A 20,696-nucleotide genomic window follows, 5' to 3' on the forward strand; every position below is an offset into this window, starting at 1 on the left:
TCTGGATAGCGTCAGTGACGTTGCAAACAGAATTTATCACAATATATCAAGATGTAATTTTAAATAGGTAAGAGAGGCTATGTGAATACCTTTATATCAGATTAAACAAGGCCTATTTCAGTTTAGTTTAAATGGATAAGGAACCGTTTTAAACTAAACCAAAATAAGCCACTCTTAAGCTGAAGTAAGAATGTCTATACAGGTTTAACTAAATCAGTTTAATTGACCCAGGGCAAGTTTGTGTGTGGACAAATCCTGGACAATATTAAATGAAGCTCCCTTGGAATTCTAAGGGCCATATCAAGAAGTCTTTAATTCAGGCAAAAGTCCTAAAGAAGTCAATAACAGTTTTCCCTGGGCAAGGTTTGAAGAATTCAGTGTCTAATAATAATTTGTATAAGCCGTAGAGTATTACCAAATGATTGGTTTGTTACTTAAGTCTCATCTTATTTTACAAACCAATCTCATATTAATAGGGCGGTAGGATTTATTTCTTAATATAATTAATTTCCTATGGACTTCCAGCTCTAAGTTTGTCTCCTTCCAAGTATGCTATTTTGCTGTGTCTATTGCATATTGTAACGTTAAGATGATATATTTTTTACATTATTCTTAAATTAAAATGTTGTATCTAAACAGGTAGGAGCTAAAACTAAGCAGAGTTTGACCTGATGGTGTGTCAATAATGAATCATTACCCTGTAGAGTTTGTTATGCATTTAGCACGTCTGTTATTGAACAACATAAGTGAGTAGTGTTCCTGTTTAAAGGGCAGGGAGTGGCATGTTACTCCATCAAATAGCCTTTGAAACCTTTGCCTGTAGGCCAAGTGTTCCTGCAATGAATAGAAAAACCAAAGACACCATGTCAAAAAGTATATGTGGATGCATACACCTTCTGTTTGTCCTCCGGGAAAAAGGTAAATAGGGTTTAAGCAATTTCCTTCTTATTTCTTCTTCTTTTTAAGTATAAACTGTCTGATTTGTTGGAAACATTTACCTTTTGCCTGTCAGAGCAAGTTATCTGCATGTTTATTATACATTAAAATAACAGCCTAACACAACATATTCACACTCAAGAGACAGAGTTTAAGTTGCAGCAGGAAAATGAACATACACTGATAAACTGATTTTCAGCCGTGATTCTACCGAACAGTTTATATTGTAAAGGGCGTGTGCGTGCGGGTGGGGGAAGAGAGCGAAGAAGAGAAGAACATAAGAACGGCCATACTGGGTCAGACCAAAGGTCCATCCAGCCCAGTATCCTGTCTGCCGACAGTGGCCAATGCCAGGTGCCCCAGAGGGAGTGAACCTAACAGGTAACGATCTAATGATCTCTCTCCTGCCATCCATCTCCACCCTCTGACAATCAGAGGCCAGGGACACCATTCCTTACCCATCCCGGCTAACAGCCATGAATGGACTTAACCTCCATGAATTTATCCAGTTCTCTTTTAAACCCTGTTCTAGTCCTAGCCTTCACAACCTCCTCAGGCAAGGAGTTCCACAGGTTGACTGTGCGCTGAGTGAAGAAGAACTTCCTTTTATTTGTTTTAAACCTGCTACCCATTAATTTCATTTGGTGGCCCCTAGTTCTTATGTGATGGGAACAAGTAAATAACTTTTCCTTATTCACTTTCTCCACACCACTCATGATTTTATATACCTCTATTATATCCCCCCTTAGTCTCCTCTTTTCCAAGCTGAAAGGTCCTAGCCTCTTTAATCTCTCCTCATATGGGACCCGTTCCAAACCCCTAATCATTTTAGTTGCCCTTTTCTGAACCTTTTCGAATGCCAGTATATCTTTTTTGAGATGAGGGGACCACATCTGTACGCAGTATTCAAGATGTGGGCGTACCATGGATTTATAGAAGGGCAATAAGATATTCTCCGTCTTATTCTCTATCCCTTTTTCAGTGATTCCTAACATCCCGTTTGCTGGCATAAGCGGGGGGGAGCAAGAACTATTAACTTCTATTTACTTTAATCCTGAGAAGTCAACTTAAAGAATATGCAGCAGATATTTCTGACATGTGCTAATGTTTCTTTACCTATGCATGTTTATTAGAAAGAAGAAAACTAGTATGAACACAAGTTAACTGCTAACCCAAACCATCATTTAAAAATTAGACTGCAGGTTTTTCTGAGCTTTCACAGAAACACAGAAGAATTGGACTGGAAGGAACCTCAGTAGGTCACCTAGTCCAGTCCCTGAAGTTCATTTAATTACTCTCTTGAATTTGCCTTTGCACTTTTTACTGAGAGCTGTAAAATATCGAAGCAGCACAAAACATTTCAGAAAAGGAAGTCATGAGTGCACTGCTGTACGCTTGTGTAAATAAACAATTTCTGTCTGTGTTAGTATCTTTCAGAACTATCTGCAACATTGCATGGTGCCCTCCCAATGCTTAGTATTGGCTACCCCTAAAGAGAGCAAAACATACTGTTAGCACAGAATGTATAATCATTTCTTTAGTACGCTGTCAATATACATGTCTGCACACAGAAAGGGTATTTCTGTAGTTTAAAAATTTGACTGTATAAATAGACACACACACATAAATGTAAAACGTAACATTGACATTGAGAAATCAAGCATTCAAAGCTCAAGAAATTCCAACAGTTATAGTTGCTACTGTTACATATCCAGTGTACTTTACTACATAGAGAAAATTGCATGGGGTCAGATTCGGCACTCCTTATATTGTCAAAACTCCCAGTGAATTCAGAAAAAAATCCCAAGATCTGCACAATTGGGCCCATAAACAGCAATATATGAAAGTTTCTCTCATGCCTTTACTAGGGGCAGGTGTGGTGTTGTAGGTGAGGATGTGTTCGGCGCTACTGCCAGTTTCTATTCTGCTATTCTGCCCCTGGAGAAGCCTATCCCTCCATGGCTATGCTGATAAATGACTCCGGCAGCTGACTTCTGGAAACGCAGCACACACTTCCTCCTGCACTGGATTCTGTCCATATGCGGGGGCAAATGGGGCCATGGCGCTACCCCGTCAGGTCGCCTGGCACTGCTAGCAGCACTCACATACCCTTTTTTCTTGCGTTCAGGCAGCAGGGATCAGTGCTGTTCCCTGTGCACATACGCAAAAGTTGACCTTTAACAAAGAAAACAGGAACTGAAGCTACTAGGTACGCACAACATGGAGCCTGATTCAGAGTCCACCTAAGTCGATGGGAGTCTTTCTATTGACTTCAATGACCTTTGATGAACAGGAACAATGCGCCGGAGTTACTGCTACGGTGAAGAAACCTTCAATTGGGGGGGTTTCCTGACTTTTTAAGTGCTTGATGACCACAACCTGAATGTTGCACTAATGCCTGTTTCTGTGTTTAGTTTTCTCTGTGGGATGATGCTCTGCCAAACATGCACTCGCACCCTGGGAAACAAAACAACACATTGCTTTTGTTTCAAACACCACAGCCCTAATAACCATTATTCGTGATTTTTTACTGGGCAATCTGACTTTTACGTATATACAGCCTTCACATCACTCAATTTTAAACAGATTACAATGCCAGATTAAAAAGAAAAGGAGGTGAGAAATTTCCTACCCCGGACATAAACCTTCCTAGAGGACCACATATTTCTGATTTTATTTATTTATTTTTTTAAATGCAATTGTTCCACCTCTGTTGCGGGATGTCAGCCATTCACCTGTATGAAAATGACAGCAACTTGTCCTAGCCTGCATGAGAGGCCTACCTGACTTGCTGCAGTAACTAGCATGCTATTTCCAAAGCTGTCATTCTTGTGTGTCATCCCTATCTGCTGCTCAAAGATTTGCTCTGACATGAACCAGTCAGAGCTGTAACTGTTACTGTCGAGGACTCTGCACACAGCAGTCCGTGTCAGCTGCACTGTGCTTAGGGTTTGTTTCACCCAATTATTTGTTTGTCATTTGAAGTCCTTGGTGTCGAGCAGGTGTTGTCAAGTTATTTTTGGCCCCCCCCAATGTGCTGGCAAAGCATAATGAGGCCTTCAGGTGAATACCCATCTCCTCAGCTAGATGCTAAGAGGATGTGCTGTTGAAAGACTCGATAGCAGTTAGGTTATCAGAATAAGATAAGATACCTGGGAGAATATGTGAAGGCAAAGAAAACCATCTTAACTTTTAAAATGCCAAAATCCTGAAGTAGGCAGCTACATATTCAAAACAAGGTCCTCATGTATTACACACAGGACAAACTTGAATTTATATTACCCCAAAAGCATGTACAGCAGAAGAGATTTGAGGTGCAGGCCATGCTAGGTAGCACCAGCCTTTTCAGGCAACTATAACAGCTTGCCAAAGAATTAATAGCATTTAATAGTATAGACCAGGATCCCATTGTGCTAGGCGCTGTACAAAGACAGAACAAAATGACTGTCCCTGCTCTCTCCTACAAAAGCTTACGATCTAAGTAAGGAAGCCTCCCAGCAAAGAAATAAGACTTCTCAGATATTTGAATTTCTTTTAGGTAATTTGGCGCTCAATTACATCCTCCTACACGAACAGGAAAAAAACCTCACCTGAGGGGCTGATTCAAAGCTGACTGAAGTCAATGGGAATCTTTCTGGTAACTTCAATGAGCTATGGAGCAGGCCCTTCTCCACTGATGAAGTGTCCATTTCACATGAGAGCCGGAATGGGTAAGGTCACATGCTATCTGTATGGGTTCAGCAGTGCAGCAGCTCACAGGTAAACTTGTGTACTCTAAGGACTGTTCACCATTTTGGCAACCAGACATGACAGGAGAATGTTTCAAAGGAACTTGTTAACCTGCAAGGCAAAGTAAGGGCTGGCACAGCCCAAAGGAGAGCGCTTGGGTGGCTAACAGGCTGGTGGTGTCAGGGCGCTGACACCCAGTGAAGCACAAGCAAGCAAGACTTCCTCACACTGGAGGCAGGGGTGTAAGAAGGCGACTCTCAGTCCTGGTTACCCTGAGAATCATCACAGTACACAACAGTTCCTCCTTCCCAATCAGCCAACTTGCCAAGCAAGAGAAACCCAGAGTTTCAGTATGGTACAGAACACAGCCCCTGCTGTCTAGATACTCCCCTCTCCGAGTCAGTGGGCAGGGAGGAGATAAAGAGTAGGCAGGGCTCTGGCTACACACCCCCATTACTCCATGGCCAGATATGATGGGAAGAACTTAGCATCACCCTTTCAAAGGCTTCAGTAACTTATTCTTCTTCCTATCCCTCCCGTCGATCTTAGGTTTTTATACTGCTACCCATCACCATAGTATCTGAGTTCCATCTCCCAGAAGCAACTCCCTGAGTCACAGTTCCTTTCAGGGGCTCACACTGGGGAGAAACAGCTCTGCTCCTCAACTGTTCTAACTAGCCCAAATTAGTGAAACAGATTTCAATTAATATATTGCACTACTAGTATACTTTCTCTCCCATTCTCTCAGAGAAAGCGTAATGCACTGTCAAAACCCTAACACGTATATTGTTGCACAATCATCCATATCCACAACTCAACAACTATGAAATAATGCATCAGGAACAAAGAAAGAAAGAGTTACTGAAGTATTATCATATACAAAGGTGCTATAGTGTTGTTTAATATTACCCAATCCTGGAATGTCTTATTACAAACAATAGCGGAATCAAACTCTGCAATTATACCCCCTTTGTGGTAGAAAACCCAGTGAGATTTGAGGGCAGCATGACTGTGTGAACAAGCAAATTATGAAACAGCAAGCAAAGGTAAAACTAGTGTTTTAAACCACCAAATTAGTTTTAAAATGTTGTTTCTTTTTAAAAAATAAAGTTGAAATGTTTGCATGATTGACCTAATAAAATAAATCAACTAAATTAAACTTTTCCTTTTTATTACTAACTTGAGATAGCCTTATACAGATGTTTCTTAGAATGCAACTTCATGTGCCACAGACATTTTCTATTCTAAGCCACTCACCACAAAGTATTTAGGCTCAAATTTTCAAAAGTATCCACTATACTTAAAAAAAAAAAAAAAAAAAAAAAAAAAAGGAGGAATTGTGGCACCTTAGAGACTAACAAATTTATTTGACCATAAGTTTTCGTGAGCTACAGCTCTCTTCATCGGATGCATTCAGTGAGCATAAGCTTTCATGAGCTACAGCTCACCTCATGCAACCGATGAAGTGAGCTGTAGCTCACGAAAGCTTATGCTCAAATAAATTTGTTAATCTCTAAGGTGCCACAAGTCCTCCTTTTCTTTTTGCAAATACAGACTAACACGGCTGCTACTCTGAAACCTGTCACTATATTTAAGTGTCTCTGTTACTATCATCCTCAACTTGAGACACCTACTGGCCTGATTTGCAGAGGTGCTAAGCTCCCACGATTCCACAATGGGAGTGCTACAGCTAAAATCAATGGGAGCCATGGCTGCTCCGCACCTCTGAAAATGAGGCGTGAAGCTGGTCGTGCAAAAAGCAAAGCATCCAAAAAGCTAGCTGACACTTAAAACTCCAGGTCTTAATCTTTAAGAAAGAAAGAAATGATTGGGAAAAACTATTTTTCAGATGACAGTAGAAGGAAAAAAAAACTAAGGACAACCACCTCTTGCATCAGTCTATTAGCACATACAACTCAAGGCCATTTACTGTTCAAAATGGCCCTTAAAGCAATTTATTTGTTATCTCTTAAGTATAAGTTTACACTGGCCATTTAAACAGCTTGTTGAGCAGTGTACAACACCCCTTTCACAAACACAATCACTCACCACTTGATGCATTCCTCTGTGTGCTCCTGACAAACACACAGAGTGCTACTAGTCAAATTTAGCTTAGAAAACAGTTTGTGACAGCAAATAAATTTCACATGCAGCCTGATACTGAGGATATGTCTATACTACAGCACTGCGGCTGTCGCACTGTAGTTTAGATACTTCCTACATGGATGGAAGGGGTTTTTCTATCAATGTAGGTAATCCATCTTTCCAAGAAATGGTAGCTAGGTCGATGGAAGAATTCTTCTGTTCACCTAGCAGCATCTACAACTCGACCTAACTACATCACACAGGGTGTGAAATTTCTCACAGCCCTGAGCGATGCAGCTAGGTAGATCTAATGTTTAGGTGTAGATCAGGCCTGAGTCAAGTTCTGCCTTCGGTTACACAAGTGCAGTCTCATGTGAAGTCAATGGGAACTACACCTGCAGTAGGACTAAATAACGAGAGATTCATGAGAAGCTCAAAGTGTTCAGTGCCTCTCAAGATTTGTCACTAGGACTCTAATCCATCAAAGCACTAATGTAGAGGCTTAACTTTAACAAGTGCTTAAAAATAAGCACATACTGAAGTACCTCACTGAACCAGGGCCCAAAATAAGAACAAATTAGGGAGCATTTACTCAGCTATATTTAATAAGAACTCAATCCTTCAACCCCCTGCATACTTTGGGACAAGCTAGTGTAGGTCTTTATAATATGAACCTTCTCTCATTTCTTACATGCCCCGATGAGCAGTGTAAGAGTTAACGCTTTTGACATTTAAGATATCACTGGTACCTGAGTTAGCTGCCACTGAAATAAATAGAGCTGTTCAAGCCTCAGAGCCTTTGTTTCAGGCTCTTCACACACTTAGGCAAATATTGCTGCATTGCTGGGTCACATTTAAGGGTTTCTTCACAACCATAATATCTAGAGACTTACTTCTTTTCCCCCTCTCTCTTCAAACAAAAGCTGAGGGCTTATCTACAACATGCATTAGTCCACACTAGAGGGGAGTAAATTATTGTGCACACTAGGGTGTCACTCACTGTCTGTGTGGACCCTGCTGGCGTGCACTGAAAATTCACTAGTGCATGTTAATGTTTGCATGTTTCAAACAGTACTATGTTAACGTGCACCAGGAACTTTCAGTGCATGCTAGCAGGCTCCACGTGGGCCAGTTAGTGAGCACTAGAATTTACATCTCTAGTGCAGCATAATACACAGCTTAGACAAGCCCTGGGACTCTGGTCTGGTCTGCACTACAGACTTCCGCCGGGATAGCTGTGTTGATAAGGGGAGAGAAGAGGTGTGACCCCTGACCGATACAGCTGTGGAAGCAGTAGCCTTTGTGTCGATGCAGTTATACTGGCAAAACTATGCTTTTACTGATATAGTTCATGGGGGGTGGTTTTACCAGGATAGCTGTGTCCACATTGGGAGCACTTTGCCGTATAGTATATCAGCATTCCCACACTGGTAAAGTATTCCTAGAGTAGACATACATGCTGGAGAGCAATAGGGAGGTATGTCTTTGCTACCTTCACTCCTTTTCCCACACTTGGAAAAATACTAGCATGAATAACCCCACTGACTTCCATGGGGCAGCCGGAATGAATACATACCATCATGCTCTATGGGATTATTTTACATGAAGAATCATATTACAAATACTCTGGTGCTGTGACAAGGCTAAACAGCATTTCTGTTCAGGAGTACAGTTGACAACTGAAATAAAAAGCCTATCTGATTTGGTTTTTGAAACAACTTTTGAAGGTATTTAAAACTGCTCCCTAAATCTGTTGACATTAAATGTATATTTTCACCCAGGGTTGCGAGACTTTGCTATATAGCTGTAGGCCAGTGTGATGCTCGATCTATTTTTTGTTTAACTGATGGTAGTTTAATATAAAACAACATGAGTAATGGCCCCAAAATGGCCGGGCTTTAAGTTAGGAGGGATATTAAAATCCATAGAGTCCATTGAGGAGGAAGGTTAGATTCATTCGTATGGCTAGGTTTATGGTATACTTCATACGTTAGGCATAAAAAATGTATAAGATATTAGGACAATATATGTTTCTCAAGAGACCTTTGGAGAAAGCCATATAATACATCCTGACTGGACAAAAGGCCGTTTATCAAGTAGGGCACTTTAAAAAGAATTAAATTAGGTTGTTCGGTAATGAGTCAGGCTGGTCACTATACGAAAGCTGTTTCCTATAAAGATAAAGCTAAATTAGGGTCCATTCCTAATCAGTACTTTTGAGCAGGACACAAGGTAAATCTGCAGTATGGAGGCCGAACTATGCAGTGCAGTTAGAGGAGGTGTTATTCCTTAATCAGTAACAAATAGCTGTTTGCAGTGTTGTTTGTAGCTGTGTTGGTCCCAGGATATGAGAGAGACAAGGCAGATGAAGAAGAGCTCTGTGTAGGCTCGAAAGCTTATCTCTTTCACCAACAGAAGCTGTGCCAATAAGAGATATTACCTCACCCACCTTGCCACTGACAAATAGCTGATCAATTGCTTATCTTGCAGTAGGAGGAGACTGGGCTGCCAGAGAGAGTGATCTCCCACTGGTGTGAAGGGGGCCAAGTCTCAAGAGTTGGCAAAAGAAGCACAGAACACATCTACACAGCATATTGCTGGGTGGGCCCAGGTTATTAACTGAAATTAACTGATTCAATCAGATAGCATTTAAAATATAAATAAATTTAAAGGAAATACAGTGGGGGAAATCAATTAATATTGTTCAGTATTTTCTTAAATCACATATACATTACAGCTGTGTATGTTCCCTAATTCTCCTCTAGTGTGTAAGAGAGGAGTAACTTCATTGAGGTCGACAGCTATGCAGGTGTAAAACTGATGAAAGTGAGAAGAGAATCAGGCTCACACGCCCTGGTCTTCAAAAGGTATTTCAGGCTCGTAACTTCCACTGATTTCAATACTAGTTAGGAGCCTAAATATGTTTGAGGATCTGGGCCCATAGTCTCGAGTCTGTAGTCTTAAAAGAACATTGTTGTACTTTTCGAATTGAAATGAAATATATCTGTTAAGATAACAAATGCATGGTAAAGTATATTTAACTTATGTAAGGAAAATAAAAGAGGAGGGGGGAAAATCTTGGGTAAACAACAAAACAATACAGCTTTATCTAATCTCAATAATTTATTGCTGCTTGTCTCTCTCTGTGTGTGTTTTACTGACAAAATAAAATAAATTGAATCAGCTCACACATGATAACATGCTCTTTCCTAACTCATACTAATTGCTTGGCTAATTGATGTTTGTTGAACTTTCTCCATTTCATTGAGTGATTAGGTACAAAGCTAACAGTTGACATCTGTAGGCGCTTAACTGGCGTCTGTAATTACTGTTAATGTTAAATAATTGTTAGTTAATTGGAGTGGTAACTGACTGAATAGAATCCAGATTGTGAAGCAAAAAGAGACCCAGTTAAATAAACATACATTTTCCGAGAAAACAACGGTTTATTACAGTGGAGTGACTCACAGTAGTCTAGATACAGGAGGTCGACGGGCCTTTTCATTTATGAAATTTTATGCCAGAGTCCAACTTGGACTTCACTAATCTAGAAGTAGTTCACGTCAAAATCTTTGTAATCAAAACACTCTATCCCAAAGAATTTTTCAATCTTATTTTGACTTTATTTTTGTGGTTTCTGTTATTTTGCAGTGCAATGCTGAGAAGTCTTTCTGAGAAAATCAAATAGAGCTTAATCTACAAAATAAATACTGGAGCCAGAACAGATAAAATTATGCTTTTGTAAATATTGCCATTTTGCTCACTGATACCGGATTAATTTGACTTTGCTAAAATCAACATTTCCAATAAATTCTTAAAAGAACAGGATCAGAAATTCAGAGAAAAGGAGTAGCTGATAGTTTTATTAAGCTATCAGTAAAAATGGGCAAGGCCTCTTAAAATTACATTTGCAAATAATAATTTTAGGCACCCCAATAAAAAATATCATTGCTCACAGTTACTTGAATTCGCAAAAAGAAAAGGAGTACTTGTGGCACCTTAGAGACTAACAAATTTATTTGAGCATAAGCTTTCGTGAGCTACAGCTCACTTCATCGGATGTATTCAGTGGAAAATACAGTGGGGAGATTTATATACATAGAGAACATGAAACAATGGGTGTTACCATACACACTGTAACAAGAGAGTGATCACTTAAGGTGAGCTATTACCAGCGGGGGGGGCGGGGGGGAGCGGACCTTTTGTAGTGATAATCAAGGTGGGCCATTTCCAGAAGTTGACAAGAACATCTGAGGAACAGTGGGGGGTGGAGGGGGGGGATAAACATGGGGAAATAGTTTTACTTTGTGTAATGACCCATCTACTCCCAGTCTCTATTCAAGCCTAAGTTAATTGTATCCAGTTTGCAAATTAATTCCAATTCAGCAGTCTCTCGTTGGAGTCTGTTTTTGAAGTTTTTTTGTTGAAGAATTGCAACTTTTAGGTGTGTAATCGAGTGACCAAAGAGATTGAAGTGTTCTCCAACTGGTTTTTTAATGTTATAATTCTTAACATCTGATTTGTGTCCATTTATTCTTTTACGTAGAGACTGCCCAGTTTGACCAATGTACATGGCAGAGGGGCATTGCTGGCACATGATGGCATATATATTGGTGGATGTGCAGGTGAACGAGCCTCTGATAGTGTGGCTGATGTGATTAGGCCCTATGATGGTGTCCCCGAATAGATATGTGGACACAGTTGGCAACGGGCTTTGTTGCAAGGATAGGTTCCTGGGTTAGTGGTTCTATTGTGTGGTGTATGGTTGCTGGTGAGTATTTGCTTCAGGTTGGGGGGCTGTCTGTAAGCAAGGACTGGCCTGTCTCCCAAGATCTGTGAGAGTAATGGATCGTCCTTCAGGATAGGTTGTAGATCCTTGATGATGCATTGGAGAGGTTTTAGTTGGGGGCTGAAGGTGATGGCTAGTGGCATTCTGTTATTTTCTTTGTTGGGCCTGTTCTGTAGTAGGTGACTTCTGGATACTCTTCTGGCTCTGTCAATCTGTTTCTTCACTTCAGCAGGTGGGTATTGTAGTTGTAAGAAGGCTTGATAGAGATCTTGTAGGTGTTTGTCTCTGTCTGAGGGGTTGGAGCAAAAGTGGTTGTATCATAGAGCTTGGCTGTAGACAATGGATCGTGTGGTGTGGTCTGGATGAAAGCTGGAGGCATGTAGGTAGGAATAGCAGTCAATAGGTTTCCGGTATAGGGTGGTGTTTATGTGACCATCGCTTATTAGCACCATAGCGTCCAGGAAGTGGATCTCTTGTGTGGACTGGTCCAGGCTGAGGTTGATGGTGGGATGAAAATTGTTGAAATCATGTGGAATTCCTCAAGGGCTTCTTTTCCATGGGTCCAGATGATGAAGATATCATCAATGTAGCGCAAGTAGAGTAGGGGCATTAGGGGACGAGAGCTGAGGAAGCGTTGTTCTAAGTCAGCCATAAAAATGTTGGCATACTGTGGGGCCATGCGGGTACCCATAGCAGTGCCGCTAATTTGAAGGTATACATTGTTCCCAAATGTGGAACAGTTATGGGTGAGGACAAAGTCACAAAGTTCAGCCACCAGGTTAGCCGTGACATTATCGGGGATACTGTTCCTGACGGCTTGTAGTCCATCTTTGTGTGGAATGTTGGTGTAGAGGGCTTCTACATCCATAGTGACCAGGAGGGTGTTTTCAGGAAGATCACCGACGGATTGTAGTTTCCTCAGGAAGTCAGTGGTGTCTCGAAGATAGCTGGGAGTGCTGGTAGCGTAGGGCCTGAAGGAGGGAGTCTACATAGCTAGACAATCCTGCTGTCAGGGTGCCAATGCCTGAGATGATGGGGCGTCCAGGATTTCCAGGTTTATGGATCTTGGGTAGCAGATAGAATGCCCCAGGTCGGGGTTCCAGGGGTGTGTCTGTGCGGATTTGTTCTTGTGCTTTTTCAGGGAGTTTCTTGAGCAAATGGTGTAGTTTCTTTTGGTAACTCTCAGTGGGATCAGAGGGTAATGGCTTGTAGAAAGTGGTGCTGGAGAGCTGCCTAGCAGCCTCTTGTTCATATTCCGACCTATTCATGATGACGACAGCACCTCCTTTGTCAGCCTTTTTGATTATGATGTCAGAGTTGTTTCTGAGGCTGTGGATGGCATTGTGTTCTGCACGGCTGAGGTTATGAGGCAAGTGATGCTGCTTTGCCACAATTTCAGCCCGTGCACGTTGGCGGAAGCACTCTATGTAGAAGTCCAGTCTGTTGTTTCGACCTTCAGGAGGAGTCCACCCAGAATCCTTCTCTTCGTAGTCTTGGTAGGAAGGTCTCTGTGGGTTAGTAAAACCAACCTTCCACACAAACTTCCTCGTGGCTGGACTTTACAAAAACTAGACAAGCCATTTACAACACACACTTTGCTTCTCTACAAAAGAAGAAGGACATTAAACTCTCTAAACTACTGCATGCCACAAGGGGCCACAACAGTGGTTCCCTTAACCCACACAGCAATATTGTTAATCTATCCAACTATACTCTTAGCCCAGCAGAAGAATCTGTCCTATCTCGGGGTCTCTCCTTCAGCCCCTCCACCCCCACGAACATGATACAGTTCTGTGGTGACCTAAAATCCTATTTTCGACGTCTCCGACTCAAGGAATATTTCCACTAAGGTGCCACAAGTACTCCTTTTCTTTTTGCGAATACAGACTAACACGGCTGCTACTCTGAAACCAGTTACTTGTATTGCATTTTTAAAGCTTAATTTGACAAATTATAGCTACTGTCTCTTCCATACTTGGCAGCCCTAGCTCACTCTCCTGCCCTGGAGAACTCTCCTCTAGAACTTTCGCTGTGGGGAAAGAACACAGTGTAATTGTGGATAGGGAGAGGAGAGAGTGAAAGTGTACAGAGGAGGCGGCGGCTGTGATTTGAGCATAGGAGGGAGGATGGCATGCAGGTGTAGAGGGGTACCTATGCTCCCTCACTAAGAGCACCAGAACAATTTCACCACGCCAACAGCTGGCTGTGCCAATGCATCTTGCATTCAGTAGTGCAAAATGTATTCATGCTGATGGATATGAACTGCACAGATGCAACACTACGCAACAAGCTTCTTGTTCAGATAAAGCCTTCAGAACACAAGCTAACTAACTCTCTTCTAGAAATTAGAGCAAAAGGCAATCCCAAAACAACCCCCCCACACACACACACTTTTTTTTAAACTCTGAAGTTAGACTGAAACAAAGCAGTCTTTCTCCTAGTCCCGTTGGCAGCACTGCCTCGTTACAAGAACATTGGGGTCTTCGAAACAGCAAACCTCATCAAATGGTTTGTGATTTTCAGCCTAGCCTCTAGCGGACAGGATGGCAACATTTAATGTCATGGATATGGCCTGCCAGATGAGTTCACCTTCTAATTCTGCATCAGGGACTCCTTTGTGACCCAAAGCCCACAGACGCAATTCACAAACTCTCCTTTGGAGACATGCCTTGGTCACAGTCCCATTTAGGGAGTGAGGCCTCTTCAGAAGCACAAAGAAAATGTTTCCAGGCAGGGAGCTGCTCTTGGGGTTCTCTGGCCAACCAACTGGATAGTTTCCAAGGGTAGCGGAGGCACCACACACATAGCACAGAAGTAGCAGGCTGGGAATGCACACACCACCCACCCTCTGTAGATATACAGAGATGTGAAGGTGGCAGCCAAAAAAAGGAGGAGAAGGTGGTGGTGGGTGAGTAGTTTGGGGAAGGTTGCTCTGGGTTCCTGAGAAGAGAGGGTAAAGGGCAGAAACGGGGGCTGTCTGTCTGCCCAGTATGGGGTGGTGGTGATGGTTTTTTGCTATACTTAGGTATGCTGAGATTGTGTCCATGCTTTTTGTATGTAGTGGTGAATCCCAATTACACTCCCTGCGGGAAACGGGGTGAGGTTGGTTCACCTGGAGAGAGAAGCATCTCTCTTCCACCACAGGAACTTCTGTGAATCAGATCAGGGAAGAGAAATATTTGTCTGTTTCACTTCCCTGTCTGTTTGCAAAAACAGATGTGGCAGGGGGTCTTAAAGAAATGATGTACCAGACAGACATACGGGAGAAACAAGAACTTGTGCCTATTTTTCTGGAGGACAATCTCTCTCCAGAACAACCTAAAAAGCCAGAGCTTGCCATGAGCAGCATTTCAGCTGCTACGGCCAACTGGTAATCCACACCTATCTATCTACTTCATGCTGAGAGACTAAATATTTCCCTGACAGCTGGCTTTGGCACTAAGGCAGATGGATTCATAAAGTTTACATGAACATCCTGTAAACAATTTGAACATAAAAAGCTGTAACAGCCTAACTGGGCTCCTGATCAAAGAAAACTTCAGTATAGTATACAGAATAAAACTTCAACAGTTTGAGAATCATTTTTTTCCCCTACAGGAAAGGTTATTTTCTGGGGAGAGGGGTTAACATACTTTGGGTACAGAGCCAGTAGGAGAAATTGCCGGCTCCAGAACTGTGACTTTGAAGTGTGTCTGTTATCGAAAGATAATGGAACTTCATTACTCTGGGAAATTACACTACAAAATTTGGTTAACAACATTCAATACATGGGCCAGGATTAATGATGTTAATGTTGATGCTTTCAGACCTCAAAGGAAAGTTGATATGTCCTTTTAAAGCATCTAAGGCAGTGGTCTCCAACCTTTTAATGCCCAAGATCACTTTTTGAATCTAAGGGCAAACCAGGATCTACCCTGCCCCTTCCCCGAGGCCCCACCCCGCTCACTCCATCCCCCTCTTCTCTGTCGCTTGTTCTCCCCCACCTCACTCACATTCACCGGCGTGGGGCAGGGGTTGGGGTTTGGAAGGGGGTGTAGGCTCTGGGCTGGGGCTGATGGGTTCGCAGTGTGGGAGGAGGCTCTGGGCTGAGCCTAGGGCAGGGGGCTGCGGTGCAGGAGGGGATGCAGGGTGCGGGCTCTGGGAGGGAGTTTGGGTGCAGGAAGAGGCTCTGGGCTGGGGCAGAGTGTAGGGGTGAAGGAGGGGGTACAGCATTCTGGCTTTGGGAGGGGGCTCAGGGCTGGGCTTGGGGTGCGGGAGGAGGTTTGGGGTGCAGGCTCTGGGAGGGGGCTCAGGGGCTACAGTGCGGCCTCCCGCTGGGCAGCACTTACCTCCAGCGGCTCCCGGTCGGCAGTGCACGCAGCGAGGCTAAGGCAGGCTCCCTGCCTACCCCAACGCCACGCCGCTCCCGGAAAGGGCCAACATGGCCCTGCAGCCCCTGGGGTGGGGGGCAGGGGCATGTGGCTCCGTGCATTGCCCCTCTCTGCAAGCACTGCCCCTGCAGCTCTCCCAGCCAATGGGAGCTGCGGGGGCGGTGCTTGCAGGCAGGAGCAGCACGTGGAGGGAGACCCCTGCCTCCCTGCCCCTGGGGCCGCGGAGCTGCGCTGGCTGCTTCTGGGAGTGGCTTGGGTAAGTAGGGAGTCTGCCTTAGCGGCAGCCACACTGCACCACCAGAGATGGCAATCAACTGGTCGATCCTCTAGGATCGACTGGTTGGTGACCACTGACCTAAAGGGCGTATCCTGCAATTGATTTTTATACTCAGACATACTGATTGAAATCGACTGGGAGATCTGCCAAACATCACTAGCAGACTATAACCATGGACATACCTCTTAATCTGCCAAATCCCAAATGAGAAAGCAGGTCTTATGGTTAATGCACTGGACTGGGACTCAGGAGATCTGAGTTCAAGCCACAGCTCTACCGCAGACTTCATGTATGCCTTTGAGGAAATCATTTCATCTCTTTATACCTCTGTTTCCTATTTTTAAAATGGTACTTCCTTTCTTGTACTCTTTGGCTGTCTTGTTTATTTAGATTCTGAGTAACATTTTCAAAAGCACCTGTTACTTAACAGCAAGTATTTAGGCATCTAAACCCCCCAGTAGGGACTGAAGGGTCTAAATATCTTTTAAGGATCTGGACCTAGGAGCTTAAGTCCTATTTTCAGTGTCTTTCAAGGAAACATAGATTACTAAACCTCTAAGTGGCTTGAAAATTTTGCCCTAAACTTTTTGCAGCCGGGACTGTGTCCTGCTGTGTGTCCGTACAGAGACTAGCACAAGGGCCTCTGGGTGCTACTGTAATACAATAACTAACCACATAATAAAAGGGAATACAGCATAGGACAAATACCCAAAATGAAGGACACAACCAATTAATAATTAAAATGCAGTGGGAGTCATTCCTTTTGTGCAAATAACTTTTTCTGTAGTATCAGTTTCACAATCTTTTGTTTCCGATGCAAATCATTTTAAAACAATAAACGTGAGAGAACACCATATTTGTGTGGCATGTAGATAATTTTGAGGGATATTTGAGAGGCAGACCAGGGATGTATGCTTGTCAGTTTGCCATACCTTGTCAGATTGTTCAATCAGCCAGGGGCTTTGAAGATTTTCGTCGCGGTTTACCAAATGCAAATTTGACCTTTCTTAGGCTGATTTTTATTGCTTCTGGCAAAAGGAACACTGGACAAAACAGGAGAAGAGCTGGCTCTAAAGCAAACAGCCCACTTTGCAAAAAAGAGAACTTGAACTTGAAATGCATCAAACTGACAGTTCTTTGACAGTCTACTCAACCATCCATCCAGCAGACACTCAGAGGACAGACTACCAACAAACCCCAGCCCATAATGAGAATCCCTGCACCTGTCTGGAAGCAATTATTGACATTATCTCTAAACAGTGGATCTTTTTGAGATTATTTTCCTGATATTTAGCGGTTTGAATGTTAATCCCTTTAACAAAACTGTCCCCTATGCTTTTTCCACCGTCTTCCCCTTAATCTCTTTCTTCCAGTGGGGAAAAAAAAAACACCCAAAACAAAATGAAACCAGTCGGCCTAGTTTTTCAGCACCTGGATTTGCACTGATTCTCCCCCTTGTCATTCATGTTGCCAACAGGAATTAGCATATGGCTTGAAGGGGAAACTCAGGAGGAGAAAAGAAAGATGCCATTTTGATGGAAATAAGGGGGCAAAGGAATAATCTACCATCAACTAAAAAGCTTATTTGTGTATGGTTTCCCAAGCAAAGCTTCGAAAAGCCTATGTTGATTTTAGGCTACACAAAGAAACCCTAATCCTTTCAAGGGAACTAAATCACCAAAGAAAAGTACCTCAGAAGAAAAGGCTCCCTGTCAAGCATGGTTATTCACAACCTAATAGATGCCACAAATCAAACTGGGTAAGTAAACAAAAATAAGAATGTGGGCAATGTGTTTGATTCTAAAAAGAAAACGAAAGGAAGAGGAACAGGGGCCTAGTCTTCATCAATCACTTTTCATCCTTCAATTGAAGAGATCCCTTCAGCCTAGTTACAGACTATCAGTCAGGAATGTTGATTCACTGGATTGGCTTCTATTCTATTCTGGCTCAATCCCAAGAAAGGACTACTCAAATTCCAAAGCTTTTTACAGCAAATTAGCAAAATAAAGGTGCAGTCACATGTAGTTTGGAGGTCTGGGGTCCCTGAACACACAAGTCTTCCTCTTTTTTATTTCTTTTGGCGACCTATTTTTTCCAGGGAGGAGGAAGGATGGCTGTAAATTCAAATTTAAATAGAATAGATAACATAAGTTTGCCAAGTTGGATAACCTATTTCGACCAAAAAAACCCAACCCCTTCAGATTGTCCTTCAAAAGGATGTTAATACATAAAACAGGAAGACAGGTCCATAAGGCAATTAAAAATAGATATAATTCAATATGCATCAAAGTAATTTCAGAAGTAGTGTATCAGCATGGGAATCCCAAATATAAGGGACTGCTTAATGCCCTCAGGTACACCTCCCGCAGCTCTATGGAATCAAAAGGTACAGAAATTGGCAGGCTGTGGCATTTTTCACATTTAAAAATGATCCAACAGGACAAACCAAAACAACAAACCAACCAACCAACCAAACCAAAAAGCTCTATGTGAGAAGCACACAGTATAAGTCACCATCCAAATTATTCACCTAGATAACAGAAAAGGCTTAAATTTCAGTATAATCAAGCCTGTATTTTCTACTCAACCCTTGCTCCAGTGCCCCAATGAAATTATAATTTAAGACTGTATGAGATTAGAGCTGAAAGCGCACACCTTCTTACTAAGCAATTATCATGCACTGCCACTAAACAGGTGTTGGGGGAGAGGGGGATTTGAGAGAAACGATCAAACAGATTTTATGTAATTTAAAGCCTTTGAATTATACACCTTGGCACAGCTAGTGATTCAAGACTCTCTCCCCACTCTGCCCTCAAAAAGAAAAGCACCCCCACATTATTTTCAACAATGCTGCTTCAGATAAGCACTACACAGAAGCCCACTGACACTGATTTAAGGCAAGTATTCCTTTAATGTACTGTTAAATCATTAGCCACTCTCTCTTTATATTGCTGTTTGGGAGATATGAATGCGATATTGCATATTTAAATGTGGCTCTCTATATCGTTTATTAACTTTACAGAAAGCATACGGCACAGCAAGCCATGGTTTATTACTATTATCCTGTGAATACTAAATGCTGGCTGGTTATTACTGTCAGCAGTACAAATTGGCTATTCATAATTCCATGTCTATCATGTAACTGATGAGTAACAATCATGCTAAAACATTTTGAAAACTGTTGCCGTTATTTAAATGAGCTTAAATTAAAGCCATTTGTAAAATAAACTATTCCCTAATATTGTTATTTAAATTAATTCTGACCGGGCAGGCAATGCATTATTTAAAGTCTTTATGTTATATTGCTCTAGCAAAGCAATTATGAAGCCTATAGAACATGTCTGAAACCAAGGGAAACATAAAAAGCACTAACAAGCTGATTGCTACATTCCTGCACAACAAGTTACATTTTATCCCAAATTGAAATTGCCATGAAAAGAAATGCATGTAGAAAAATATATATGCTTATGATGGGGATTGCAGTCTTACCTTTATTTGTAACAGTGTTGAATAATTTTTCAGAGCTGGCATCAGATGCCTGAAATACCAATGAAAAAGAAGGTACACATTATACATATTATTAAAATATGTGTATATCTATATACCTTAGAAAAACCAAAATAGGTTGACAAAACAAGAAAGCTGATGAAAGCTGTAGCTCCAGAAAAAAGCATCCATAAGATGGTGCTATTTGGCTGTGTTTCACTGTCCTGCAGTGCAGATATTTATTTGGAAAGATTCTAGTTAATAAATTAAAAAAGGATTTCTTATTCGACATATTAGCTGCACACAAAATATATTTTTGTACTGTGATACATAAGGCAACCCAACTTGTTCTGACAATGATTTTGCAGCCTATGACAGATACCATAATTTTGAATTACTCATTCCAGTCTCATGTGTTTGCAGTTCTGCGTGTTTCTTTCTTTTTAAAAATTCTTCTTTTAAGACCCAGTGTATTTATCATTTCAGACTTAGGCCAGTGTTTGTCTGAATTGCTATCATGTGCTGTTTATTAAACAAGACATTATTAATGTTTAACGGAAATATCTCGGCATTGGACTCACTTTGGTCAAAATAATCTAGACACTACTCTATCTGCATAAACTGATAACTATTTTGTATTTTTTCCATCATGCCAGCTTGATCTTTGCTTATTCTGAAAAATACCCATTTCATAATTATTACTACAATTTTCACATCAGTAGGCTGACTAATTTTTTTATCAATAAAACTGAAACCTTATTTAAATTTCATGTAAAACAACTGTGTATCTCTGTTCCAAGGACTAAATGTTAAAAAGTCAGCCAAGGGAAAATATCCCGGTAAAGGTTCTCCTTACCAACAACTTACTTCCATAACATTTAAAAGTTCAAGTCTATTTATGTCTCTGTTGTGCATGTGTGTACATATATGGGTATATACATACACACACACACACTTAAAGCTTAAATCTATACAATATCTGAATTTACAAATTATACAAAAAATAAAGCTATTAAAATTTAAC

At 41.7% G+C, this 20,696-nt stretch overlaps 1 protein-coding gene across 6 annotated transcripts in view; it reads right to left on the bottom strand.

The window, feature by feature from the left end:
- AUTS2 (activator of transcription and developmental regulator AUTS2) overlaps positions 1-20,696 on the bottom strand; it is a 968,366-nt gene that overhangs the window by 65,669 nt on the left and 882,001 nt on the right. For all 6 annotated transcript variants that reach the window (XM_074974906.1, XM_074974908.1, XM_074974909.1 and 3 more), the window contains one exon: positions 19,676-19,724. In XM_074974906.1, coding sequence (XP_074831007.1) covers positions 19,676-19,724 — 49 coding nt within the window. The remainder of the gene's footprint in view (positions 1-19,675; positions 19,725-20,696) is intronic.

The sequence above is a fragment of the Natator depressus genome, chromosome 17 (assembly GCF_965152275.1).
Source record: "Natator depressus isolate rNatDep1 chromosome 17, rNatDep2.hap1, whole genome shotgun sequence".
NCBI lineage: Eukaryota > Metazoa > Chordata > Testudines > Cheloniidae > Natator > Natator depressus.